This window comes from Clinocottus analis, unplaced genomic scaffold, assembly GCF_023055335.1.
Source record: "Clinocottus analis isolate CAN_PGR_092001 unplaced genomic scaffold, fCliAna1.0.p SCAF_144, whole genome shotgun sequence".
In the NCBI taxonomy this organism is placed as follows: Eukaryota; Metazoa; Chordata; class Actinopteri; order Perciformes; family Cottidae; genus Clinocottus; species Clinocottus analis.
Window position 1 is genome coordinate 1,084 of NW_027175870.1, and position 26,863 is coordinate 27,946.

A 26,863-nucleotide genomic window follows, 5' to 3' on the forward strand; every position below is an offset into this window, starting at 1 on the left:
CCTGTGGGGAACATTAACTAAAATATAGCTGACTAATGACTCGGGAAAATTATGGAAAAATAGCATAACATAGTATTTTAAAAATTAAAGAAAAGTAATACAGTTTGTACAATTTCTGGGCGTTCACTAAGTTTAGAACACAAATGTTAGGCCTTGCAACTGAAATAACATGTTTGAGGGAGGATTATGGTTTCTACATAGTAGCAGAGAAACAATTGCATAAAGCCTGATATTGACAAACGAGACACTACGTCTATTTGTTGTCCCTAAAAGACATGCTGTGATTTGATTATACCAAACAGTTGCCAGAATATCATCTGAAGCTACCACATTTTTTTATTCTGATTGTGTCCATCCAATGGGCACTGAATCAACACAATGTCTCAAAACATTTGACTTTTAGATGCTTTCCTAATTAATTATCACACCAAAGATGTCACCACATCACAGCTTGTCTCTGAGCTTGTCACATACTTGTACCCATTTGGTGATAACCTAAAACGTTCCAACACAATTTAATTTTTATTGGAGGTACAACCCATTAACAATATATAATAATATAATAGGGCCATATCATATTTGACTGTTTTGCAACAGAAGCAAATGTTCCCTACAGATAAACAATTATATTGTTAAATGCATTACTTTTTCATAACGGATTATTTTGTATTGATCTCTAGAGACATTTGGTGCACTGGCCTTGTTTTGTTTTTTTTATCCTTGTCTGGTCTGTATTTATCGATTAAACAACATCAAAATTAAGCATAGCGATGAACAGAAAGATATCCCACAAAAAGAAAATAAACTGTTTGATCAAATATTGGCTATGACATTTTTCCTACACAAGGGATATATAAAAGTAAAGTCACTGAAACTGCTGTATCACTGCTGTGACAATGTAGCCGATGTAGTTCTCTAGACGATACCAACAATATCTCCAATATGAAGAAACTCTTACAGGTCAGTCACATTTGAAAGCCTAATATTTTTATAAAATAATCCTTTCCTAGTCCAACAATCGGGCCATTGTGCTGTTCAGCAGGAGAAGGGAATAGTGGACATTAATAATAATTGTACACGTGAATGAATGATTTGCCTGTTTATATAGAGTAATGTTGATTGTGCAGTCTGACAGCATGAGGAAGGAAGGGCCTGCGGTATCTCTCCTTCACACACTGCCAGTGAAGGACATCCCAGGACACAGCTGGCCTTCTTAACCGTCCTATTGAGTCTCTTCCTGCCAGCAGTCAACATGCTGCTGCCCCAGTAGACCACTCCATAGAAGATGGCTGATGCCAACAGAGCTGAAAAAGGACTAGAGGCCTGTACTGGTAAAAGTAGATAAAGATTTGTGAAAAGCCACAACGTTTTTGTTTAGCAATCATATTGTGTATTGCCATTACTAATAAATCCATATGTATGATATGAGTAGTAACTTTTGTATCAAGAGGAGCCTTGGAATAAACTTTTGTATTACAAATACAATATCATCATGTGCCAGTAGTTTTCAAGTAAAAATGACATGATCAAAACATTAAAACACCAATACAAACACAAATCCTGTATTGAATATGTTGTATAAAGTAGGTATTATTAGCTAAATATATTTAAAGTATCAAAATTAAACGTGCTCATTATGCAGCAGAATTGTCCCTGTCAGTGCTATGAATTATACATTGTGATATTTTAGTATTACTACTTTTACTATTCCACATACTGTTTGTTTAATTTCAAACAAATGTGTAAGAGTCGGATACAAACTTTGTATGTAATAGCCTACAATAATTAGTAAATAAGTTGTTAGATAAATGTAGTTAAGTCCAAATGTAGACATGTAAATACTATATTAATACAATGTAATATATCTATTAAAGTCATTAACTTGTAATTTAATGGCTTTTTGTACTAAATCATAATAATTCCAAATTCATTTTTATTTTTGAGCAGGAGTTTGAGGTTGTTTGTGTGAAAGAATAGGGTTTTAACTACTGAGGCGGATAGCTACTGTGACAGGGTGAAAAACTAGTCAGCGGTTTGTTTAAATGTTGGATGCTTTCCGTCTGGAGGTCATAGTTTAATCACTTTTTTATTATCCACCTTCTCCGTCGCATACAAGTCTGCTGTTTGGGAAACCGATGCAGTCCTCAACCATCACTAGCGAAAGCAACCTCGGGGCATAAACTAATTAAAATGAACACTACAGTGCACGTTTTGAGAAACCCCGCTTGAACAGCCGTCCTCAGATTATGGCCTGTTTGGTGCCTGCCGGTGTGATTTCCACCACAACCCTTCCGCATTTTCCTGCTGCTATCGGGCTGTGACGTGTCGTGCTGACGGCGGCCTCGGAGCTGGAGGAGCGGGGGGCTGTAGCATGACAAGATCTGGCTCCAGACGTCCTGCTTTGCTTTCAGCGGAGCTCCAGAAACAACCCATAACCCCTCCTTCTCTGATTCTCTCCGGCCCGCCCAAATAACACAAAATTCCCGACTGAATCCAGCCCGAGTCTGGGGGAACCAGGCGGCCCGGGAAGCCGAGGTGCGGACGGAGGCCAACCTTGCAGCATACATCTGGTACGCGGGTCATTTTTTTGCTCCCGGGGCTCCTGTTTGCGGAGTTATGTGTGCATGTGTGCGTGTTTATGTCTCTTTTGTTTTTGCATGCATGTGGTATTTTAATTTATTTCTTCATTGTCACCGAGAGGCCGCAAAGGGTTGGGCCTTTTCTTCTCAGGCCCGGGCCTCAACAGAGGCCGTAATTGGTAATTCAGGCCTATCCGGTTAGCTAGCCCGCCCGCTTTAAATAAGTGCGGCTTTGCAGCCGCCAGACGTCGTTGGGTAACGTTATTTTTATTTTTTTTATTTGACCGTCAATGTGCGCTACAATCTTCAGAATAAGCGCAATTATCACTCGTCGTCGCGGAGGATTGTTTTCAATCGGTGTTACAATTAGCATTCGTCCAGACGTCAAGCTAACAAAATGGCGGACGCTAGCGGAGGTCTGATGAAAATCTGTTGTGGAAAACGAGTGTGTGTGTGTGTGTGTGTTGAGCGATCATCCCGCTAGCTGGCTACTACTGGCTAGAGCCGCTTCAGTGGAGAACTAACGTAACATATCTTCGTATTCTGTAGTTTTATGTTAATAAATGCACGTCGGTGAAATTTCATGTTCTTAAAAGTGTGTTTTGTCCGCGTCAATCGGGACAGTACGCGTGTATTCAGTACCGATGCGGCTCCAGTGGTCAGTTGAAGACATTGCCGTGAACGTTAAAACCCCTCGCTGGGGGTTGGTTTAGTCTGACATGAACGAGTAGCTAAGTTAGTCTGATCACAATAGTAGGTTTTAATGTGTCGGCGGCATCTTTCAGCACACTGAGTTGTGCGCCACATTGCCTCACAACCTTGTCATCATTTTCCACCTGGAGGTGGGGGATGGTACGTTCAGTGTGAATTAAATGGCACCCCGGCTGCAGCGTCCACGCCACTGTTTACATCTCTGCGTCCCCTTGTGTGTGTGTGTGTGTGTGACGGGGAGATATTTTTTATCACACGTTGTCACCTTTTTTGTCGCCTTTATCTCCATGATGAAGGTAACGTTGGTGCCTAATGAGATGCAATATCTGATTAGTTTAGCTACCGTAGTGACAATTATGCCAGTGCATTTCTTGCGGTCTTTTCCGCAGACAAGCTAACGCTTAAAAACTATCCTCCTTAATAGTAATTTATTTGAGTGTTTTCCCTCCAGAAATGAACTCTATTGGCCTGTGAGGCCAGATTTTTCTCCAGGGCATTTTTTTGTTATATCAAGTGACCTTATCTGATTTTCTATCTTTGTTTGTATGGAATAAAATACCAAAACAAATGAGGTACTATACAGAGCAATTTGTTTGTTGCAGCAGGATACATTGATGCACACGGAAATATTAAACACAGCAGTTACTATGGCTTCAACTGACAATTACCTAATATTATACAATATTTATTACACAAATTCAGGTATTATTATTATGACAGATATTGAATACTAATGCTGATTAAAAGAATAAATACTGTGGAAAGTGAAAAAGCAATCATTCTATAGTATTTTCAATACATTGTTGTTGCTGCCAAATAAGTATTTGTTTGAAATCTAAGCCATATTTCTTTAAAAAAATTTAAGTAGTTATCAAGCCCACAAAAACCAAAACATGCGGTAAACTGCAAAATGACTCGACACGTCTGGAAAATGTACAAATTTTTTCAGTTACGGTTAATTTACAATGTTGGAATCACGTTTGATCAACCTTTTTCAAAGTTTTTCTGTTGTACAATTTTAAATAGTTTAAACCCACATTATTGACCATTACATGAGCTTTAGATGTAGATTAAATTGCTTACGATTTACAGTTCTAACACAGTATATATTCAATATTATGCAGTGAATTGACTTGGGTGACCTGCGGCAGTGCATTGGTTCAGTCTGCTTTTATGATCATCATACTAAACAAACTACTGTCCATGTATTAAAGAATATGTGAGAATTTAGTGACGGAAAGTTAGTTTGGTGAGTAAAAACATGATAATGACAAACGTATCTATGGAGGTTTTTGAGGTGAAGTTTTGTATGGTTCTTCTGTTAAACTTTGTTTTGTTCACCAATAATCTAAACCTTTCTATCATCTGCTTTCAGCTGTTCAGTAACAAATGCAGTGTGAGGACAATGGATGAGGATGTCACCAGGCTTGCAATACATTCTGAAGAGCCTAAAATAATATTACACGGATCGGGTAATTAGCCATGCTTCTATTGAATTTGTTTCTATTAACACAAAGTATGTTTTTGGGGTATGTGTGAGTTCACGGTATCACTGCATGGTAGTGTTTCAAATGTAGAATTATTTGATTAGCCAGATAATGGGAAAAGTGTTGTTTCATTCAGTCATAAGGAAATCAGTAACATACAACTTTTCATTAAACACATCCAAACACAATCATCTGATTGACTGAGTAATCCTGCTTCTTTCAGATGAGGGTGGTGCCGGCGGGCAGGAGTTTGTTGTGGAGCTTCAAGAGACTGTGTTGGTGTCTGAAGGCGAGGGGGAAGGAATGGCAGTTCACAGGTTTGCCCCAGACGAGCTAGTCATCCAGGATGCTGTTGAGGATGTGGTTTCTGAGTATGTGCACTGTGATGACGATGAAGATGTCGCAGTTGAAACCTGCGTGATGGCTCTCGACGGAGAGGAGGAAGGTGTTGCCATGGGAGACATCCCTGAAGATGGGCTGGACCCAGAGCAGGAGGACGACCAAGATGAGTGTGGAGATTATCTAATGATATCCTGTAAGTTTATCTCTGTTGTGGTGGGATTCAATCTAAATGTGCCATTGTTCTACTGGAAATCATCCTTGTTACACATAGTCACTGTGTGTGTTTTGGCGTAGCGCTCGGATCTCAAAAAGCTAAATGTATCCAAGAAGCATTTAAAGCGGATCGAAATACAATTTCTTTAACAATCTTTCAAGGTGGTTTGAGACTCATTCTTGACAGATGTTGAAACAGTGTGACTATCATCTTTTTTGAAGTTGCATATGTAATGTTGTCAGTTTTGATAAATGTTCAACTCTCATACAGGAGCTGTTTCATAAAGTTTCTTTATTTATAAGGGCAGGACTCATTAATTAACATCAATATAATGTTAATGGGCCAAGTGTAGCGAAAATGCTTATTTGCAGATCCCAGGAAGATTGATATCCAGTATCTAATTGCATAAGAATGCTGTTTATTTTTTTATTGCAAAAACCTTTGTCTTGGTGTCCAAAATATTGACTCTTTACAGCTGACAACTGTCCAGCTACAAAGATGGTAGACTATAACGGATAGTAACAAATGCTGATCTTAAACATTTCTGGTAAATGGACTTGTACTTGTGCTTTTCTAGTCTTCTGACCTCTCAAAGTGCCTTTAACGGTACATGTCATCATTCACCCATTAACATCCTTCGTACACTGATGGCCAGGCCTACCATGCACGGTGCCCCCTTCTAATCATTCAACCATTCACACACCGCGGCCACAATTTGGGGTTATGTGTCTGGCCCAAGGATACGTTGACATGGACTATTGGAGCTGGGGATCGAATTACTGATCCTCCTACTCTACCACTGAGCCACAGTCGCCCCACGGCAGACAGTTTCTATATGTTCTGCAATAATTGCAAACCCTTAGTGGGACCTGGTCTGAGGATGGGTCATTACTGTCTAGTTTTAGAGTTTGATCTGAACTGTGTGTTAGTGGACACACAGAGAGATGAGATGACAGAAGTAGCAACGTTGTGATTTTCTATAATATAAACAAACAATACATAGTTCTAAACAAACTATTTTTAAGATAATTCATGCTACCTTATCTCAGACTTGACTAGGTAATATGTATTCAGAATTTAAATTGCGATATTTTATATGGTTCATTGATGTACTGAAATGGTGAAACTATATTCAAGCTTTATCTTGTCACATGTTGTAGAACTAACACTCACCAGCTTGTGTCTGGCAGATCTCACATAGTTGCATGTCTTCAATGTGATGTGTGTTCCCCTTGCTAGTGGACGAAGCGGGGAAAATGGTATCCGAGGATGGAACGGAGGTGACCGTTGAGGGAGCTGTGGAGGACCAGGAAGTGGAGAAGGATGAAGATGGGCAGGAAGTGATAAAGGTGTACATCTTTAAGGCTGATTCTGGGGAGGACGACATGGGTGAGTAGCTGTGAAGCTTAAACCTCTATTAGGAATGACAAATACCTTTTGTGATGGATATGCCAAAAATAAAGCTATTATAGCATTAACAAAATGTTTAAATTCTGCAGGAGAATCGGTTGACATCAGCGATGGAGACACAGAGAGCGTGGCGTTAACAGAGTCTTCAGGCCAAACTCTCAGAGAGAAGATGGTTTACATGTCAGTCGGGGACTCTCATCACAATCAAGGAAACCATGGTGAGTCCTTCGATCTAACGAGGGGGTGTGACTGTGAAACTAAACATTACTAGTTTTTTGGTTTTGTACATGTTGGGCTCATCTACAGGTGGGTCCAAGGTGTCTGATGAGGTTTATATGGAAGTGGTGGTAGGAGGCGAAGAGCCAGTTACTCACGACCGCTCGTATGACAGCGTGTCTCTAAGCAAGGACTTCATGCCTGTGGCCTGGGCAGCTGCTTATGGTCAGCACCCTGTCTATTAAATTGCTTTAAAAACCACACTGGAAGCCTGTGCATCAACCACGTCTCTTGAGTTTCTTGCCTTAAGTTTTACAGATGCTGGTTTTGTTTATTTTTGTGTTAAAGGCGTTCTGTTGGTCTCACAGGTGCGGAGGATAGCGAGAGTTGTGAAAACAGAAACGGTGCAGCCAGTGCACTGCTACACATTGATGAATCTGATGGGGTTGATGATATTGGTAGACAACGTAACAAAAGCAAGAGAAGGTCGGAGCCTCGCCAGGTACAAACAGGTAAGAGCAACACAAAGTTCACGTATCTGGAAGTTGTGTTTCTCGCTCAGTTCTGAATGTAAATGCATTCAAAATATGCATCTCTCGTCGCACCATGAAGAAGCCTCTGAGATCATTCCTTCATAATCGCTACAGTGGAGCTGTTCAACGCTGTGTAGTTACATTAGAGAGATAATTGTAGGCTATGTTACGTACATAAGGATGTAACTCATGACTGAGAACCACTAATGGCCGATTCCTTCTCATGATTGAGAACCATCAACGCTACAGGCGATGGAAAACACAAAAATGGTGGAAAGTGGTGAAACTGTCTAATTTCCTAATTCAGTACAGTATTTTCATTTCTTTTCAGCAATTATTCTCTAGTATGTATTATGTGTTTGCAAACGAATCACTTTCCTTAGACTTCCATTTGCGGCCTTATTTTTTTTTTTTATTTCAACAAGATTAATTTTTTAATTAAATAGTAATAATGTATACATATTTAATTTTACCAAACAATATATTATACATTTATATTAAGAAGTCAAAGGTATTAATATTATTATGTATGCCACAGTGACGGGCCGTGGTTTTAAACCTAGGCCTTCAACAATGTATGTTGTCCATATCAACAACCAACCAGTCACATTCAGTTATAACAAAACGGCAGTGCACAGACAAGACACAGACAGCAGTGCACATTGGCGTGGGTAGAGGCAGCAGGTAGAGCCAGCAGCAGCACTAGCTGCAGCAGCAGCAACAGCACTATTACTTGTTTACGATTATATACGACTGCAAATGTATAAAACGGTACAATAATCAACATTTCACTCACCAGACACACATAACTTTCTGTGGGAAAGAGGTCATCAGTAAATTCTAATATTCTGGCTTCTAGGTGGTAGCTGCACTGACCAATCACAGTGCAAGTTAATGGTCACGTGGGCCCTTTGACCAATCACACGTCTATAGTCTCGCGAAGGCCTTTTCATGTATTTTACCCAGGCTAATCTTACATAGAGGAAGACAGCCACTGGTATGCCATAGCAACCCATTCCCTGAACTGGAGAATCATTATTAGTTATTTACAGAAGCATGACATAGATGGATGGGCAGTGATAACATGGACATATGCACACAAACAAAAGTAATTGATTACGTTGATGGGTTGCCCCACATACAAGTCAAAAAACTGTATTCAGTATGTCTTGTGTAACCATGTAACCTCCTGTTAATGCCTCAATGACCTGCAGCACTACTATCAACTACACACACTATCCCCTGCTGAAATAGTTATGTTCTTTGTGCAGGCTTATCAGCTGTTTGAGTTATTTGGTGACTGTTAATTTAGATACATTATAATTTACAATGTCAGTGATATCAGTTGTTTTTATTGGTATCGTTATTGCTAAAGAATACATGGTTCTTGTTCCCTTTTTAAAGAGATGGTTATTTGTTATAGTTTTAAAAGGATTTAGACACAGTTAAAAAACAAGATTATGGGCATGTTGTCATTTCCGTCTCCCTCTTTTTACTTTTCTCTCCAGCTATCATCATCGGCCCATATGGTCAGCCTCTGACGGTTTACCCCTGCATGCTTTGTGGTAAAAAGTTCAAGTCACGAGGCTTCCTGAAACGTCACACCAAGAATCACCACCAGGAGGTTCTGACTAGGAAAAAGTACCAATGTACAGACTGTGACTTCACCACCAACAAGAAAGCTAGCCTCCACAACCATATGGAGGTGCACGCTCTGAGCAGCAAAGCCCCTTTCGAGTGTGAAATGTGTGGCAAGGAGTTCCACCAGCAGGCGGCGCTGTTTTCTCACAGATTGCAGCACCACCATCGAGAGCCCAAGAGCCAGGCACCTGCAACACCCACCAAGATGCATAAATGCAAGTTCTGTGACTATGAAACGGCTGAGCAAGGTCTGCTCAATCGGCACTTGTTGGCAGTTCACAGTAAAAGCTTCCCCCACATCTGTGTGGAATGTGGAAAAGGCTTTCGACATCCTTCAGAATTAAAGAAACACATGCGCACGCACACGGGCGAGAAGCCATACTCCTGCCTTTACTGCGACTACAAGTCGGCCGATTCCTCTAATCTCAAGACTCACATCAAGACGAAGCATAGCAAAGAGATGCCGTACAAATGTGAGCGCTGTTTCCAGACTTTTGCGGAGGAGGAGGAGCTAATTCAGCACGGACTAACGCATGAGGAGAATAAGACCCACCATTGTGCCCACTGTGATCACAAAAGTTCCAACTCCAGTGACCTGAAACGCCATATCATATCTGTTCACACCAAGGACTACCCACACAAATGTGCCATTTGTGGTAAAGGCTTCCACCGGCCGTCTGAACTGAAGAAGCACTCGGTAGCCCATCGCACCAAGAAACTCCATCAGTGCCGGCACTGCAACTTCAAAATTGCAGACCCTTTTATTCTCAGTCGCCATATCTTGTCTGTCCACACAAAGGAGCAACAGGCCTCTCCTGAAAAGAGTGAGCCAAAGAGAACAGAGACGCACACTCCTGTTGTGACGCCTAAAAAGTCTGCCGCACCTGCCGCGTCCAGCGCTGCCGGCCCGGCTGGCAGAGTCAGTGCAGCCAGCTTAGCCAGCAGTGTGACTGTAGTTATTGGCAAAGGACAAAAAGAAAGGAGAATCTACCAATGCCAGTACTGTGACTACAGCACTGGGGATGCTTCGGGTTTCAAGCGACATGTCATTTCCATTCACACAAAAGACTATCCGCACCGCTGCGAGATCTGTTCGAAAGGCTTCCGACGACCCTCGGAGAAGAACCAGCATATCATACGCCACCACAAGGATGTGGTGCAGGCAGAGTGACTCTGACTGAGCCAAATACTGTGCCACAACAAAGAACAGTAACCATCACACCCCAATCTCTGCACCCTCAGCACGCCTCCAGTCACATTGGAATAATGAGGCGCGTGTGCGTGCTGCACTTAGTCCGTTCTGTTGTTTTGCTCTTTTTTTTATCCTCAGCCTAATGTTTGTTCATAAATGTATACACATGTACATAACATTAATGCTCTGTCCGAGATAGCAACAGAACCCCTCTGTAGACTTGCACTTTTAACTGCATGTCCCTTTGCTGGTGACTGTGTGCATGGCAGATTGTGCAGATGTCTTTTTTGTAGATACACATTTTTATTTTTTATTTTGCAGGCAGCAATCAGTTGTCAGTCATAATGGTCCTAATTATTTGTCTCAAAACGGAAGTGTGCGTTGCAAAACATTTGCATAATTTTGTTAAAATGTAGTTTAAATGAAATTAGCAACCTGTTCCTAGTAGCACTTGCCATCTTGGTACAGATCACGATGAATGCAGTAATTGAGTCATGTGTGTATGAGAGGGAGAGGAAGTGTGAATGACAAACATCTGTTGTGCATCCTGGTGCTCCAACCCCACCACTCTGTAACGTAGTGCTTTTCATTGTGTTGGTAAAAACACAAGGCTGGCTGTGTACAGTGCTCTGAGAAAAGAAACAATCACTCTTAGTGTTGTGCACAGCAGTTCACGCTCATTCAATTACCACAAAATACACAGTGAAATAGTGTATGTGTCATGGTAGTGAATACATGGCCACATAGGCACCTATATCACAATGTCATCATTACCCCATCACTTGATTATCATATAGCTATGATATTTCAGTTTTAAGTCAGTAAGTGTACTGTAAGTTGTTGCAGCAGAGATGAAGCCCTGACTGACAGTATTTCTAATCCATTAATGCTACCTGGAGAAGGAAATGCCATAAATTTGAAACAAAAAAACAGCTTTCACCATTATTACTGATGACAAGCATCTTCTTTTTCCATTAACATATGAATTGACATTAAATCTGTTAAGTCATAGAAAAAAACATTATCTACAAATGTCTGTATGATACCGATATTAGGCTGGGTTAAAACAAAAAAAAAGTTCACATCAGTATCCCAATATAACTGTCTGGCCTTTGTTACAGATTGAACTTTTGGTTTTGCCCTCAGATGTACTTTTGCCAGTAGAAAGGGGATCTCTATGTCTTTCTAGATGCAACTTCAGAAGACAGGTGCTGGTGGTGTACTTGTACTATGGCTTTTTACATTTTTGTTATCACCTGTGATTATTCCTGTTTTTATATTTATTTCATTTACAAGTTGTTGTATAGTTAAGTGTAACTAGACTTCTATGGGACGTAAATTATTGTTTTGTATACAAATCTGTACAAAGCGTGTAGATGTAAACACTTGATAAAACGGAAATCTGAACTGTGTTGTTATGGATGTACTTCATCGTATTTGTTAAAAAAGATAATAAAAGCAAAGTATTTTAGCCGTTTTGTCTTCTATTTGCCCATTTTTTAGGTGTCCTATTGCCCAGAAATGTGTTTGCTTATTACGTCAAGCTGGATATTTTGACGTTTGCAGTATGTTGTGTGTGCAGAGTTTGACACTAGGTTGTTTTTCTTGTAAACAAACACAATATTTTTAGTCGGTGTTGCTCATCAAAACACATGGCATGTGACCTTAAAATCTAAATGTTTGAGACCTTTGTTGTGAACTCGCTTGCTGTCTTCCCAGCCTTTGTTGGCGCATGAGTAGAGAAGTGTGTTAGGACTATGTATTGTCTAAAAGGACACTTCAGGAAAAACTAAGTCCACAGCGATAGTCGAGGTATAAAACAAAAATGTGGAAACAAAACCAACAGGACCCACAAACACTGACATTGGACATCTCAGTGAAGCAGAAGACATCTTGTGTTAAACTTAAATGTTTTGTGGAAGCAACAGCAGACACATTACTCATTACATCGAATTTTAATGTCTGAAAACATGTCTGTAGGGATTCTTCAAAGAAAATATTGCATATTGAAATCAGACTACATCATGTTCTGATACACTATGTTCGCTTGATGGCAGTGATCTCGATTGATGTAAAATATTCATCAACGTTGAAGTCTTCACATGGCATTGTGACAATGACCGCTGCAGAACACTAAGCAGCTGGGCACTCCGCTGAAGAGGGATAGAAAGAACAGTAAGTAAGGAGAGTAGTGCCTAACATCACACGTAATCAGAGGTTATTGTCAACGTAAAATCCTCTCCATTGATGATGAAACATACCATTTTTGGGAAGAAACGCAATATTTTCAGGCAGGACACCAGTCTCCAAAGAGAACTGCCTGAATTTCTCCAGCAGATCAGCACTGAGGTCCATGGCACGGCCTGTCAGACCACATGACGTTAACACTGTTCGTCTGCATGACTAGAAAATTACATTTACAGGACAGAGTGTAGCATCATGGCTCATGAGAGCGTTACCATATAGTTTGTTGACGACGGTGGGATTACTCCCCTTGCTCTTCATGGTGTGAGTCAGGGCGTACTCGTCATACTTCACCTCGACCATGCACAAGTCGTTCACTTTCCCCCAGCCTGACAAAGGGAGGCGGGCAAAAGAAATCACGTGATAGCAGAAATGAATGTCCCACGCGTCCCTCTATGTATGTGTGTGTGTACTCGTCCTCACTTGTGTATGTGAACTTTCCAGGCTCATCGGCCTTCTTAGCTAGGTTGTTCATCCTCCAGCAAGAGCCGTCAGAGCTGCATAGAACACATTAGAACTCGATAAACACTGTAGAAAAAATAACAAAGCCCTTTTTTTTCTCTCTCTGTCCTCTCACACTCACCTGAGACTGGCGTAGGATATGTCCAGGTCCCCATCAGCAGTTGGGGTCAACATGGCGGTGCCCACCTTCATGCTGTCTCTGCGGCTCACAAACCACTGGGCATTAGTGGCAAATCCAATCAGGTACCACTTCCCTGCCATCTGTGAACACACATGAGGCCAACGTTAACCCAATCTGAAGGAACACTCGCTGTGGCCTGCATTTAGCGGCACATTCAACTTCAAATGTTTATTGAAGTGATCCTCCAACTTTAGTTTTTTATACACCCAATTGTCTGGTAGTGAACAGGAATGTGATTAATCAATATGTGAAGAATATATATATATATATATATATATATATATATATATATATATATATATATATATATATATATATATATATATATATATATATATATATATATATTTGATGTGTCTTACCCCTTGTAAATTGAAGTCTGCCTGGGGTACGACCTCAGAAAACACCGTCAGGGAGCAGAGCAGAGCTCCCAGCAGTCTGAGCAGGAAAGTCATAGCTTCTGAGGAGCGGGAGCAGTCACAGAAACGATGATGAAGAGAGAGCGAGTGGATGAAGATCTGTTGTGGAAGTTCTGCTGACAACCCTTTATATAGTAGAGAGCGTGATTACCTTTTCCCTCCCACCCAGCCAGCACCCCCACCCACACACACACACACACACACACACACACACACACACATGCACACCTACAGAAACCCTCAAGCTGGGATGGGTTCAAACAAGTGAAGCTTATGAAAAACACACATCCAGTTTCACAGCCACAAGGTAAGCTTTGCCAGAGCGAGATTCAATCAACCCTGTGAGAGGTGAACACATGACAGTACACAGCAAGCAGCAGAAACTATATAATTAGAATAAAAATTGGATCGAGCTGATATCCCGCTTGTCATATTTCTGAGTTGTACAGTATTTGATAATGCAGTTTAATTTGTGCAGCCTCCTGTTTGTGAGCATAAGCTGTAAAAACACAACAACCCAAACTGGTCAACAAAGCAGAGGCGGCCTTCCAGTGCTTTCTGTGGCGGAGACCACAGAATCAAATTCATCGGTCAGCAGTTGCGATAGTCAAACACAGAGACGACACAATGGCCCTTGCAGATTAGTTTCATAATCAGGCATCATCACCATGTGGCCAATGGAAATGTTTTCCTGGGAAACTTTAGCATCTCTTTTGTGGTCAACCCTTGTGTGGTGTTCGGGACCCGTTTCCATTTTTTTATCAAAAGGAAAAATGATACGATGAGTCATTCCTTTCAAACTCAGTCTTATTGGTCTTGGCTCACTTACTGTGAAGAACATAAATCTGAACACATTTTCAATGACGACCCAGTGTACTACATATTTATATTACGTACAGGATGTTCGGGTCACAGTGAGAGAGAGAGAGAGAGAGAGAGAGAGAGAGAGAGAGAGAGAGAGAGAGAGAGAGAGAGAGAGACAGAGAGAGAGAGAGAGAGAGAGAGAGAGAGAGAGAGAGAGAGAGAGAGACAGAGAGAGAGAGAGAGACAGACAGAGAGAGAGACAGAGATAGAGAGAGAAAATGTTGAAACATTGTTAATAAATGTCTGCTCTCACATTCCCGCTTATAAAATGGTGTCTCCATGATGCTCGGACCTCAGGGTTCTCTGATCCCATCCTATCACCTCATGGTTCTATGCTCTAAGGGTTCTATGTTCTAACCTCAGGGTTCTATGCTCTGACCTCAAGGTTCTATGTTCTAACCTCAGGGTTCTATGCTCTGACCTCAAGGTTCTATGTTCTAACCTCAGGGTTCTATGCTCTGACCTCGAGGTTCTATGCTCCGACCTCAGGGTTCTGTGCTCTGACCTCAGGGTTCTGTGCTCTGACCTCAGGGTTCTGTGCTCTGACAGCTTTTAAAATGACGTCTCCATGATCTCCAGCCATCCACTACTCTCAAATACCATAAATATAAGAAATTGCTGAAAATAAAATAAATAGGTGGTAACAACGAGATAAATACAATTGTTATTGTAGGTTCAATATGAAGGATGAGGATTTATGATGATTTATGTTCAATTTATGTTCATGTTTTTCTGTCCTTGTCTGATTGTTCGTATAGTTGGTTGTTATGCTGATATGCATGTTTTACCTCGTGTCAGGCTTTATTTTTCAGATATTTGGTTTTCAAAAGTAGCCAACAACAAATGTAGTATACATACAAAAAATATAGTATTATAAACTATAATAATAATATATATATATATATATATATATATATATATATATATATACATATATATATATATATATATATATATATATATATATATATATATATATATATCCTTCTGCAATGGGTCATTCTGCATAATAAATACTTTTACTTTTGATTCCAATTATTATTCCTTTTATATTTCCAATTTCCAGATTTTTCCTCACTCCCCAGATATAAATATGACTCCAGTGGTGACGAGGAGGAGATTTATTAGTCCAATGAGTTGCAGTAGTCAGGTGCAGGCCGATACATGCCACAGTACAAAGAGTCCTTTGCATGTTTAGACAGATATGCCTTTGCCCCGAGAAAGCAACTATTTAAAGTAATGCTGTGCCACAGGAGGATTTTATACTTTCAGATTTCATAAAAAGAGGCTCATACAAACCAGAGCAGCTGCAGGAATCTCTACTTACATTCCATTTACCAGTAATTTGTAAATTGTCACAACTTGTGCAGATTCTTAATCTAGATTTAGATTGTATTGGTATGTATGCATCATGCAGATTAACAAAAGCTCAAATTAAAGACACAGCATGTAATATTTAGGGTAATTTATTAGCATAAATAGCACTGCCATGTTTCTTTAGAACCTTGCATGTTTGTTTTTTTTACGTAGTTGTGGTATCGCCAGCTGCTGTCTGACTTCCATTGCCCCTAAAGTAGTGTTATGAAGTATGATATGAATGGCCTCTTTTGCAGCTCATGTTACCTTCTTGGAAAGGGAGGAGTGAGCAGAGGGTGATTCAATTGGTTGCAATCTGCAACATTTATTGATAATGTGAGAGGGTGATAGTGAGTTCATGCCATGTTGGCAAAATGGGTGATAATGCTCCAGTTATTCTAATGTGTGAGCATCCACACATTATTCCAAAAATGCACCCCAACTGCTAGTCATTCACACCGAGGCCACGTAAGCATTTCTGTTCATATCAGCTCCTTAACAAGCGAAAGCAGAGACTATGTAGCCCCCGTCTTAATGAACTAAATGGGTTGTATATTAAATATTATCGGATTTTATGTCACAAACTGGCAGGGGTGCAGGTGGCTTGTTATTTCCCCACCAGCGTGTAGATATTACTGTAGTTCTTTTCACCAAGCTGTCAGAAACAGATGTTATTCTTGAAATTCTTTGGCTCAGCAGTCAGAAAAAGGGAATTGCCCACACTTCATCTGACTTTCAATAAATAACTTCCCTTTTAACTACCTCAACTTTGATTACAAGTGCAAATCACCACAGAAGAAATATGACTGCATATTTTGTTAACAGATCATTGCCCAAAGCAATCATAGTCTCTGTCACAGGATGCATCTGTCATGTTTGCTCCGAGGCAGGCATGCACACTCACATACATGAGAACAGTGAATACTGTACATTCATTGAGGGCAGGAAATGAATGAAATGATCAGAACTTAAGTTTATGTGGAGATAAGAATCAGGGCATAACAAATAATGAATGGCAAAGAGGTATAAAGGTCAGGGTTTCATTTAAGTCAAGAGCTTGCTGATGTGCTGAATCTGTTCATGAGATTTCTTCTGGAAAAAATTGGAAAGAAGTCAAAGTATACGTGCCAAGTTCTTGTCAACTTTAGAGAGGAGTAATGAACAGCTTCTGGTACCACCACACGTCAGATCAGCTTCTCTCCTCAGGCTGTGATACTCCTTCTTTCATCCTATAATGTAGTTTAGTTTGTGTGTATGTGTGTGTGTGTGTGTGTGTGTGTTGGAGTGTTGCAGCAAAATGGCACTACAAACTTCATATCGTTGACATTAAATGAACCTTGTAACCGGATGAGGGTGCTAGAAGAAAGGTCATAGAGTGACCAAAATGAATGAGTTTTTCCTTCGGGTGTTGTCTTGTCTGGAGCAGCATGCATGTGTGAAATATCATGATGACGTGAGTGGAGAGGCTTAAACTTGTGAGTACCATATTATTATATAAATGTATGGATTAAGCACCGAATAGGATATGGTTACACAAGAAATTGAAAAAGAGAGCAAAACCTAAATGATTTGTTTTATTGAAAAATAAATTGGATCGGTTGAACTGTTGCAATTAATTCAGAAGTAAATCCTCTTGTTGCATATCGGCCTGGCAGTATGATGTCAAATGTTTGTGGACTTGACAGAGATGAATTATAAGCAGGTTATAGAAATTTAAAATATTTAAACTGCAGGAATGTTCATAAAATGACCTGTTTCCAACAGTTGTCCATCTAGCCAGTAGACGGACATAAAGCATCCTGCAGTGCTTCGTACACTCCTGAAATCCGCTGTGGCTGAGGGGAGATACCAACATCGTCAGCACTGGGTGGGGGAAATTCTCAGAGTGTCCTGAGGGTGGCACCAGAGCCGACTCCAGAGCCTCTGGTATGTAAGGAGTTGGTAAACTGAGTGATTGAAATCGAGGAAATGTATTGATTTGAACAGCTTAGTTAATGCACATCTTGGGTGGAGCTTATGCTCCACCCAAGATGTGCATTAGGAGAGTTGATAGTGTGATATAACGAAAGTGCATGGAGTGAAACACAGGAGCGTATACACACTGTTCAGTTTACTGTTTATTATGCTATATAACAGTGAATAGATTTACTTATACACATTCATTGTTATACATTATGGACTATGGCCTTCATCTTATTATAAATAAATAATATATGTAATGGATTATTTACAGAAACAAACGCTGCATGTCTTAAAATGTGCAGGTCAGGACAGTCTAAAAGGAGCACTGGCAGAGCGATGGACAACAACCATTGCATTAGAAAAACACAGAACACTTGGAGAGAAGAATATTACATTAATACAGATTGCATCAGTCATAACAGTAAAGATGACGCTGCTCCAGGAAGTTATGCCTGCACATCCAGCCCTGACTCACAAGGGTCAGATCGAGTGCTCTATCTGTCTGTGCCAGATTCCCATGCCTGTTTTGTTTGATTTCATGCTGAATAATCAGGTTTTATTAATGTCCTGGTGGCGTTATGTAACATTTAGCCCAAAAGATCTACGCAGGGCGGCGTCCAAAGGCAAACACATTCTGCAGGTGGAGCAAATATGCAAAACCATGAAAGAGCCTGCAGACTTTATGACTGCCTGTGTGTTATTTCCTTGAATGAATTGTGCAACAACCTTTTTTTTTTTTAAGTATAAAGAGGCTTGAATGCAACAAGCATTGGAAGACATCAGCTGATAGCTCCGAAGTTACACATGAGATTCAAGCAAGCTGTATAAAAAGGTCTGTTATCTTGATGTGAATAGAGCGTACAAAGTGAAACTAGACCAAGTCAGTGAGGCTGGAGCGAGGAGGAAGCGAGGCATCTGCCATGGTGAGGAACTCAACCCAGTTTTGATAGAAGCCACGTGAATACTCTCCTGTGTCGATGACGAGTCCCCAAAGGCGTCTGTGGCCCGTTTTGTTCCTCAGAGCCAGCTGAGCCTCCCGCTCCGTCACATTGAAGCTGATATTCAGAACTTGTACCACCAACAGGTAAATAAGTCCACCTGTGACAATGCTGCTGTACCACGCGCAGGTGAAGCAAAGGGCCGTGCTGTTGAGATAAAGACAGAGTGAATGTAACTTTACAGCAGTATAATTTATAGCCTTCAGTTTGAAATGTATTTTTCAAATCTGGATCCACTCTGGCAGCTGATCACTTTATCTGAACGTTTGTAATACTTCTGCCACTTTGTTCTAAACCTATTGTTTCATTTTGGGGGCATAGTTCAGGTTGATCCTCATTCATGGTAAATATGACACAATTCAAGGAAAAAAAAGAGGGAACGTTGCAATGCTTATGTTCACACACACATGCACGCTATGCTGCTCATGCTAGTTTCTTGAGACAAAATTAATAATAGTATGAATTTATTATTGTATTGAAGGCCATTCTTTTTTTAAATTGAAAGCTTTGGTTGAGGATTTTAATTAAGGCTTAAAATGTTTTATGATGTCATCATCACCCTAAAGATTGTGGAAGAAATTGCAGTTTGTCTTTGACACATTTTTGTAGGCCAACCCAGATGTTAGCATCGCATTGGTTCCTTTTGACAAGAAGTCAATAGTATTTTTTAATTGCATTTCGGATCATTTAAAAATTGCTTTGTGACAAAAAAACATTTTGATTTTGATCAGCAAGATAATCTTCACAAATTCATTTTTTATTGTATTAGTTTATTTGGGAGGGACAGTGCACATTAATAAAACAATCCGTTAAAGTCCCTGGAGAGGTGTTACAAAGTCACCCTAAAAACAGAATATGAGATTAAAATGACAAAGTTATTCATTATTTACAATTTACAAAGCATGCATAAATATTAAAAGAAGAGATAGTATCAATATAAGTTTAACATTAATCAGGACACACTTCTACTACATTGTCAAGCACCATTAATACAAACAACACAGAGGCTCGTAACACAACACAAGATTAGGTTGCATTGTTAGACATTAAGCATGAAAGCATCCAGAACATGTACAATACACAAGTGAGCCTGACACAGCTGAACAACAATAAACTAAATGCATGCAGTTATAATAAATCTTTTTTTTAAAAGGCTAAATTTCAGTGTAAATCCTGTATAAGCTACAAGTGTCTCAAACAGACAGAAAAGAAGTGGTTTACTGGCTCGAGCAGGTAGCAAGGGATGCTTGAGGTCAACAAATCATGAATGAGGGCCGTACCTGGACTGACCGTAGACGCCGGGACAGTAGAGGAGAGCCGTCACAAGGTACTGTCGAGGACAGAGGCTGCGGAGCACCAGACTGATGCCATATAGAGAGGTCAACAGGAACACTGACAGGGTCAGCAGGAAACTGCGATGGTTTGCTTGTCCAACACAGCTGTTTATCCTACAATGCCCCAACATATACAAATGTAACACAGAGACACAACACAATGGACCAGTTTAGAGATTAAAGCAGTCACACACTGCCTGATATTGTGGCTCATTACACCTGCTGTTTGTAAAACGACACAATAGCAGGATTTTAAAGTTTACATGTAAAAGACGTGTGTGTTATTCCATGCTAAAGCAGCTGTTTAGTCCTATTTAGTGATGACATGGATGAGAGTGTTCGTCTATTTTTAGAGGTTGGTCATCCACAGGTCTGTACCCTGTAAAAAGTGTAACTACATGTGCTGATTATTGTCATCAAATGGTCTAATGGTTCATTTAAACCTGATCTGGTTTCTCTGCCAGGAAAAAAACTGGAGAAAAATTGAGCTTTTACATATTCGTTACTGTGCAACTACATGGCAGTTCTCTAATCAACCTTCCATATTAATTTTCTTGAATGCATGACATAGAAACATATTAATTACTTCACTGGCCACACAATAAATATAAGTACATATGTTATGTCCAACCCACCAGATACAGTGGTGGTCCAAACGCTGGACACATGAGCCACAGGTCCGGCAGTGTCCGGTCCGTGGGAGTCGTATTATTTTGCACACAGGACATGTGCTCCATTTTACTGCAATCTCTGAGGATGCTGCCGATTGGATAGATCCATTACGTTGTGTGGAGTTCTTGTCAGCCTCCTGACAGTGACTGTGTGCTTCATGTGGGCGAGTGGTCACCAATCCTGGGCCTCTTTTAGTTTGAATAAGACAGACTACGGTGAGAATCACCCCCATGGTCACAGCACACTGCTGCAGCCGGCTGACGTCTCCACGAGGTAAAATCTCTGTGATGAAGAGGTAATACATGTAGAACAGGGAGAAGAGAGCAAGGGTGAGGAAGAAGAGGGTGGGTCTCTTCTTTCTGTGCGTGGCGTAGTAGTACCACAGCACCAGGCCGGGCAGAGCTGTCAGGATGACGACGCCCAGCAGGTAGTGCAGCGCTGCAACCCGCAGCAGGAGAGGCAGCAGCATCAGGACCGGGATCATAGAGATCTCGAGTCTGTCTATGATGGCCCCACATACAGAAGACTGACATCCACCTTTAGAGGGCCTGTCTTTCAGCCACCTACAGAGGACAGTGGTCATCGAGTCACAATTACAAAGATTTCTAATCATGAATGTGGTCTTTACATTTGCTATTTTTATTGGTGGAAAGCCATTGTTTTTTCTTATACTTGTGCTACATACATTTTTCAATACACTCTAAAATCTAATTATCACATGCTTTTCAAATTTAAGATTTACAGTGTAGCTGTAATTGCATTATAAAGATTGTATATATATATATATTGTGAGGACATATCAGGTGTGAGACTATTTAGGGGGTCCCAGAGAAAAAACACAAGCTGAAAGTGTGAAAAAAATCATTTCAAACTTCTAGGCCTCCTTAACCTTTCAGTACAGTACTTCAGTATATTCTTACTGACCCTTTTTCTTTCTCCCTTCATACCTGTTAAAGGCTTCATCCAGATCTTCACAGTCACAGCAACATCCGTACTTGTCGATATCACACTCACAGCAACACATAGGGTCATCTGGCTCTGGAGGCTTTAACTTCTCCCATTTCATAATGGCTTGCTAAAGATGACTTTGAAGTGTATAAGCTGTCATTTCAACAAAAAAGGCCATCAATTTAAACTCTGTACTCTCGAGTAATGCACTATACACAGTTACAGAACATCGGGGGAGGGAAAATAGTAACTTACTACTGCATATCAAAAAGTATAACCTACCACAAACAATAACAATCTTGAGGACAAAAATGTGTTTTTATATTTGGAAATTAGTATCAACACACGCATGCACACGCACACACACACACGCGCACACACACACACACGCGCACACACACACACACACACACACACACACACACACACACACACACACACACACACACACACACACACACAGTTCTTACCCTACCTCATAGATTAAACAGGTTAAAACAACTTTTAATGGACTCAACCTGTTACTAATTCCAAGATTCCCTTCTGTTTTAAATAAATGATGTCCAAAATCAGAAGATTCTCACTCCCCAAGAGCTTCGAAAGTAATTTGTTGAAACAAGGCCACAGTGTCCACAGAGACAAACTATCTGGGTCAGCGAACCCAAGTTCTCAACACTCGGAGATGTACTTGAGTTATTGTCCGTGTGAGTTATTATTTTATTTTGTCAAACACAGACTGATTTAAATCTATACAATTAACTGAATAAATTAAAAAAAATAGGAAGACAAAATAAATATTTCAACTTTCGATTGTTTGTCCTATCCTAATTTCCTAATATAACAGTTTTTGTATGACTAAATATCAGACTGCAATGTATATAAATAATCACGTTGACTTATTTAATGTCTCGATCCGTTTAATAAGAAAATCCACTTTTGCAAAACCAAGATTAAATATTTTCTCCCTTAACTTACCTTTAGTCTTTGCCACAAAAACACCAAACCATCCACGCACGTGGGCTGAAAAGTCAGATTTACTCTCTCCGGGTAAAAGTCATGGGATCTTCTACTAACGATGAAGAGGAAACGATTAGAAGATAACCTCTTGTCACCAAGCTCCTTCAGTAAATGACTGAGGGAGAGAAACAGCAGCCTACTTTCTCATCAGTCATTTGTGTTGAAAAAGGAAATGGGCATGTTTCTGCTGTGGCGGTGCTGCGGCGACACCGTATCAGTGCAGTGAGATGGTTTTCATTCCTTGGATTCCCTCGGTGGAAATATCCCAACAGAAGGCAACTTGGACTCCTCCTAACAAGCTCACTTTTCCCAAGAAAAGCTCACTTTTCCTTGCATGTCATTACATAGTTCACCAGTTGTCCTTTGGCGTCGCCTTCTTCACAGCTTCGGCTTCTATTAGAAGTTGGAACACTGGCATGCTTGGTATATAGAGGTGGTATTGGCTGAGGAAGGCAGACAGCCAGCAGCCTTTCATGCCTCTCTCCACAGCTGAGAGGCTATGTTGAGGTGTTCAGAAGCTGCAACAACAATCCACACTGAGCTGGACCTTTGGGCGTATATGAGAAACATGACAGGCATTCATAGAAGAGAGAGTGAGCAATGATCCAGAGGGCAGCCCCGCCCTCTGGGATCACATTTCCTCCCACTAGCAACCTGACCTTGCTGCTCACAGATGGAAAACTCTAGAAAAGAGTGTGTGTGTGTGTGTGTGTGTGTGTGTGTGTGTGTGTGTGTGTGTGTGTGTGTGTGGCAGCACAGAGGTTTCTATACATTACACTTCACGTGTGGCATTTGTGTCAACACTGGATACTAATAGTGACAGGTGATAAGTGATGTGTGCAGGGAAGTTTTGGTTTCCACTTGACCTTTGAGAAGGGAAGTTTAGAGCGCACCACAGCAAGTGACAGGAATTTAGATTTAAATTCTTGCTCACGAACACTTTAGCAAAGAGCTTCTGCTCATCACACACAACAGTTAATTAGCGGATGATACAGAAGCTCGGAAAAAAGTCTATTTGCTCATAATAGACATTGTAGTCATTAAATACAAAGAGGAGACTTTTCTTATTCTATTATCTTTCAGTTCTGTTACTATTTACACACACATACTGCCCGTCGCTCAGTCTCTGCAAACTGAACAAAGGGAGAAAGAAAGACAGGTGCATTGTAAGCTAGAGGCGGATGAACTGAGACCACAGAAGTCTCTTAATGTCCACCGGTGTGAGTCTGGATGGGCTGAATCAATGCAGAAAAAAAGATGCTGCTCTTGCTCCTGTGGGTAATGCGTCCATTAGTCTTGATGGAGCCCGGAACCCGAGATAACGGCTGTAATCTATTTTGGAGGAATTAATGCTGGGAGCCAGGCTGAACTAAGAGTATGTGCTGAAGATTACACGTCAGCAAATGACAACAGATGTCACGCAGAGCACGACCACTAGATGCAGTGAACAAGGGGAAATATATCTTGCTGTCATGTTTGATGAAACTGTTTCTTGTCTCTGCTCTTTCCTTCACAATAAAGTCAGTTTATTAGACCATTAAAAAGGCCTTCTTACTGAGCTTCTTTTGAGTGAATGGCTCTTACATGAACACCCGACTGTCCACCTAACTTCAAGCAGTTTGGGTTATTTAAAAAATAGATTGTTATATTTTTTGTTTTCATTTCAAAGGGAAAGGACTTGTTAAAACAGACTGTACATAATGGGTGTTGTTGTGATGTCACCCATTGGTTTGTGGACTGCAGATTTGAAGCCTCAAGTTTGACAATCTGGACATCAACATCTTGTTTATTTGCAACTAGTGAACGAAAGTGTTGGACAATGAAGGAGTGACGTAGAGACGGCTGTGGTAACGACCTGTCAATCACAAGGTAGCTCCGCCCTAAGCATGTCCTGCTTTATTGGCTACTTTACTTTAAATAGGTCCATCATCTACTAAATGAACATCATCCTGTATTGTTTATTTGGCTAAGGGCACATAATATGTAAAGCTGAATTTTAGGGGAATAAGTACTAAATGACACAGATGGCGAAAAAAAACATTTCTCTCAATCTAAGCATACTTATTTACAGTGTAAGAGTTGAAAAAGTAAACAGATACACTATACACCATTGTGTCATACAGTGTTTGGTGTTGTGTGTAACACGTTTTCTTCTAACTTCTTCAAAGCCTTCAAAAAAAAATTCCTGGGGAAAATAAGGTTTCAAGAGGTGTGTTAATCAGAAACAACTTTTTCCAAACAGTCTGTTATTCAAGTGATTTTAACATGTCTGCCACCTAGAGGCCAGAGTCTTTCACTGAACATCTCTGTGGTCATGAGTTGCAGCAGTCAAAGGTTGATTCTCACTCTTGCTCAGCTGCTTCAAAAGGTAAAAGTAGACTTCATATCGCTTTCCCGTTCCTATCAGTTTAAGAATATTGTTTGTTATAAAATGTATTTATACTTTGCTTCAAGGAGCGGCCGATCATAGGAGTTTGCTTTGTTAATCAAAGATTTTTAATCTTTTGAGAGACCACAAAGGGATCCTCACTCTTTAATATAATTTACACAAACACAAGCTTCTCAAACTTCCCAAGAACATGATGAACAAATCTTACAGACACAATTAACTTTAATCTTTTTCTTAAACATCTATTTCAGGAGACAGCAACATACCACAAATATAATAGTGAGACATCTGGTACAACACAACTCTTAACAGACTCATTCATTCACATTTTTGCAAATAATATCAAGTATTTGTCCGCAATATTACTATCACACTCAAGAGGTAAGGTTGAAGAATGCCTTTCACAACCCGATACGCAGTGCGTTTGTCCCTTTACCTTTGTGCATGTTCCCATTTGATTGAATTAAATATGTATTGATCACTGTCACACCTGGAGGAAAAGAAACATCCCTGTCATCTCTTTGGTGCAGCCATTGGTTAGTGTAAGTAAAGCACCCGATTGGGGCCCACTAATTTTAACCACAACATGTTGGTGTGTTGCTACATTCACTGAGCAAAACATTAGGGGATTCCAGTAATGTGTTTTTGAAGTAGGAGTCAAAAATCAACTAAATTAAAAGGAAATTTGGGAAGGAATGTTTCAGTGGACGTAAACACCAGGGAATAAAATATTTCACATGACTGAGGCAGACATTAAGAACACGGGCCATTTAATCTGCACTAGGTTGCACTGCACTGGTTTTAGATATCTGGGAGAGGAGCTGGTGGGTAGGAAACTCATTCCTCCAGAGTCCTGAAGGCGTTCTGCATGTCCTCCACCAGCTGGGCGAATTCTGCTTTGATCTTAACTTCGCCATCCTTAACGGGGTCCTAAAGAATGCATTGAACAGAGAATAAGTTATTTATCTTGACTAATAAAAACTAGACACAGACCCTTTGTTAAATGAGGAGCAATCATACCTTGAACTTCATGGTGCTGATTTTGTACAGGATCTCTCCCATGTGCTCCCTGATCATAGCCCAGGTGATTTTGTTGTCGCTCTGTGATGTGGACTCCACTGCGTGTCGGGCCATGTCGTAAAAGGAGATCATGTTCGAGAGGATGCCAACAGTTTTGTAGAAGGGGCAGAACCTGTGTGTGGGGACAGGAGAATGTGTGAAGCTCACAGGTTATAATCATCAAGGGACGGGGACATATTTGTGTCCAACAATTTGTTCTTCATTGCACCAACGGAAATCACTTGGATGTCTTGGAATAAACACATTTATTTCAAAGCTGTGTAGTTGCTGTCTCCCATGGCTATATTGTCTCTTGTAGCAAACTTCCGGTTCTTTTAAGACCATTCCAATTTCACAAAGAGCTTTAATATGAACATTTCATTAGGTCTTCAGTTGTTGTGGAGCAAAAAGAAAAGCTATTTCAATGTCTACAACATTCAGTTTGTTCATTGTATACAAAGGTGGGACACGCATTTCAACCCAAATGAATAGAAAAGATGTGCTTTGTCTTCACCTGTCATAGGGGGTGTAACCGTTCTGCTGCAGGAAGTCATCCTTAATGAGCTTTGCAACTTCTAGAGTGATCTTATCAGTTTCAGCAAGAGAAGCCTGGGGGCAAAACAAGATCACGAG

The 26,863-nt window shown here is 40.4% G+C and overlaps 4 protein-coding genes across 7 annotated transcripts; 1 reads left to right on the forward strand and 3 right to left on the reverse strand.

Moving 5' to 3' along the window:
* Positions 1-2,114: 2,114 nt before the first annotated feature.
* Positions 2,115-11,789, forward strand: LOC137785311 (zinc finger X-chromosomal protein-like). 3 transcript variants are annotated; one of them, XM_068576437.1, is made up of 9 exons: positions 2,115-2,570; positions 4,666-4,762; positions 5,001-5,094; positions 5,175-5,312; positions 6,573-6,722; positions 6,833-6,961; positions 7,050-7,184; positions 7,328-7,471; positions 9,001-11,789. In XM_068576437.1, exons 3-9 carry the CDS (start codon positions 5,001-5,003, stop codon positions 10,302-10,304), a joined length of 2,094 nt encoding a protein of 697 aa, XP_068432538.1. In that variant the 5' UTR covers positions 2,115-2,570; positions 4,666-4,762; the 3' UTR covers positions 10,305-11,789. The 3 variants fall into 3 exon arrangements, with proteins under 3 accessions (XP_068432538.1, XP_068432536.1, XP_068432537.1); XM_068576435.1 differs by having other exon boundaries at positions 5,001-5,312; XM_068576436.1 differs by lacking the exon at positions 7,050-7,184 and having other exon boundaries at positions 2,117-2,570; positions 5,001-5,312.
* A 661-nt stretch (positions 11,790-12,450) lies between these two features.
* LOC137785313 (lipocalin-like) lies at positions 12,451-13,667 on the reverse strand. The gene is made up of 6 exons (XM_068576440.1): positions 13,575-13,667; positions 13,153-13,292; positions 12,993-13,066; positions 12,785-12,898; positions 12,587-12,688; positions 12,451-12,478 (listed from the first exon to the last, which is right to left on the reverse strand). Exons 1-6 carry the CDS (start codon positions 13,665-13,667, stop codon positions 12,459-12,461), a joined length of 543 nt encoding a protein of 180 aa, XP_068432541.1. The 3' UTR covers positions 12,451-12,458.
* A 4,454-nt stretch (positions 13,668-18,121) lies between these two features.
* LOC137785312 (palmitoyltransferase ZDHHC23-A-like) lies at positions 18,122-23,062 on the reverse strand. Of its 2 annotated transcripts, XM_068576438.1 has the most exons (5): positions 22,741-23,062; positions 21,765-21,918; positions 20,781-21,380; positions 20,092-20,259; positions 18,122-18,958 (listed from the first exon to the last, which is right to left on the reverse strand). In XM_068576438.1, exons 2-5 carry the CDS (start codon positions 21,881-21,883, stop codon positions 18,685-18,687), a joined length of 1,161 nt encoding a protein of 386 aa, XP_068432539.1. In that variant the 5' UTR covers positions 21,884-21,918; positions 22,741-23,062; the 3' UTR covers positions 18,122-18,684. The 2 variants fall into 2 exon arrangements, with proteins under 2 accessions (XP_068432539.1, XP_068432540.1); XM_068576439.1 differs by lacking the exon at positions 21,765-21,918.
* Positions 23,063-25,375: 2,313 nt separating this feature from the next.
* LOC137785314 (V-type proton ATPase catalytic subunit A-like) lies at positions 25,376-26,835 on the reverse strand. The gene is made up of 3 exons (XM_068576441.1): positions 26,745-26,835; positions 26,192-26,363; positions 25,376-26,101 (listed from the first exon to the last, which is right to left on the reverse strand). Exons 2-3 carry the CDS (start codon positions 26,321-26,323, stop codon positions 26,009-26,011), a joined length of 225 nt encoding a protein of 74 aa, XP_068432542.1. The 5' UTR covers positions 26,324-26,363; positions 26,745-26,835; the 3' UTR covers positions 25,376-26,008.
* Positions 26,836-26,863: the final 28 nt, after the last annotated feature.

What these genes read in the sequence shown, in the direction of transcription:
- LOC137785311 (XM_068576435.1), top strand. Translation starts at nt 4,696, where the DNA reads ATGGATGAGGATGTCACCAGGCTTGCAATACATTCTGAAGAGCCTAAA. An exon ending in AATAATATTACACGGATCGG is followed by an intron (nt 4,763 to 5,000) that starts GTAATTAGCCAT and finishes TGCTTCTTTCAG; the next exon opens with ATGAGGGTGGTGCCGGCGGG. An exon ending in GGCCTGGGCAGCTGCTTATG is followed by an intron (nt 7,185 to 7,327) that starts GTCAGCACCCTG and finishes TTGGTCTCACAG; the next exon opens with GTGCGGAGGATAGCGAGAGT.
- LOC137785313 (XM_068576440.1), bottom strand. Translation starts at nt 13,667, where the DNA reads ATGACTTTCCTGCTCAGACTGCTGGGAGCTCTGCTCTGCTCCCTGACG. An exon ending in CGTCGTCAACAAACTATATG is followed by an intron (nt 12,689 to 12,784) that starts GTAACGCTCTCA and finishes GTGGTCTGACAG; the next exon opens with GCCGTGCCATGGACCTCAGT. An exon ending in TGCGTTTCTTCCCAAAAATG is followed by an intron (nt 12,479 to 12,586) that starts GTATGTTTCATC and finishes ATCCCTCTTCAG; the next exon opens with CGGAGTGCCCAGCTGCTTAG.
- LOC137785312 (XM_068576438.1), bottom strand. Translation starts at nt 21,883, where the DNA reads ATGAAATGGGAGAAGTTAAAGCCTCCAGAGCCAGATGACCCTATGTGT. An exon ending in CTGGATGAAGCCTTTAACAG is followed by an intron (nt 21,381 to 21,764) that starts GTATGAAGGGAG and finishes TGTCCTCTGTAG; the next exon opens with GTGGCTGAAAGACAGGCCCT. An exon ending in TTGGACCACCACTGTATCTG is followed by an intron (nt 20,260 to 20,780) that starts GTGGGTTGGACA and finishes GGGGCATTGTAG; the next exon opens with GATAAACAGCTGTGTTGGAC.
- LOC137785314 (XM_068576441.1), bottom strand. Translation starts at nt 26,323, where the DNA reads ATGATCTCCTTTTACGACATGGCCCGACACGCAGTGGAGTCCACATCA. An exon ending in TCAGCACCATGAAGTTCAAG is followed by an intron (nt 26,102 to 26,191) that starts GTATGATTGCTC and finishes TGCATTCTTTAG; the next exon opens with GACCCCGTTAAGGATGGCGA.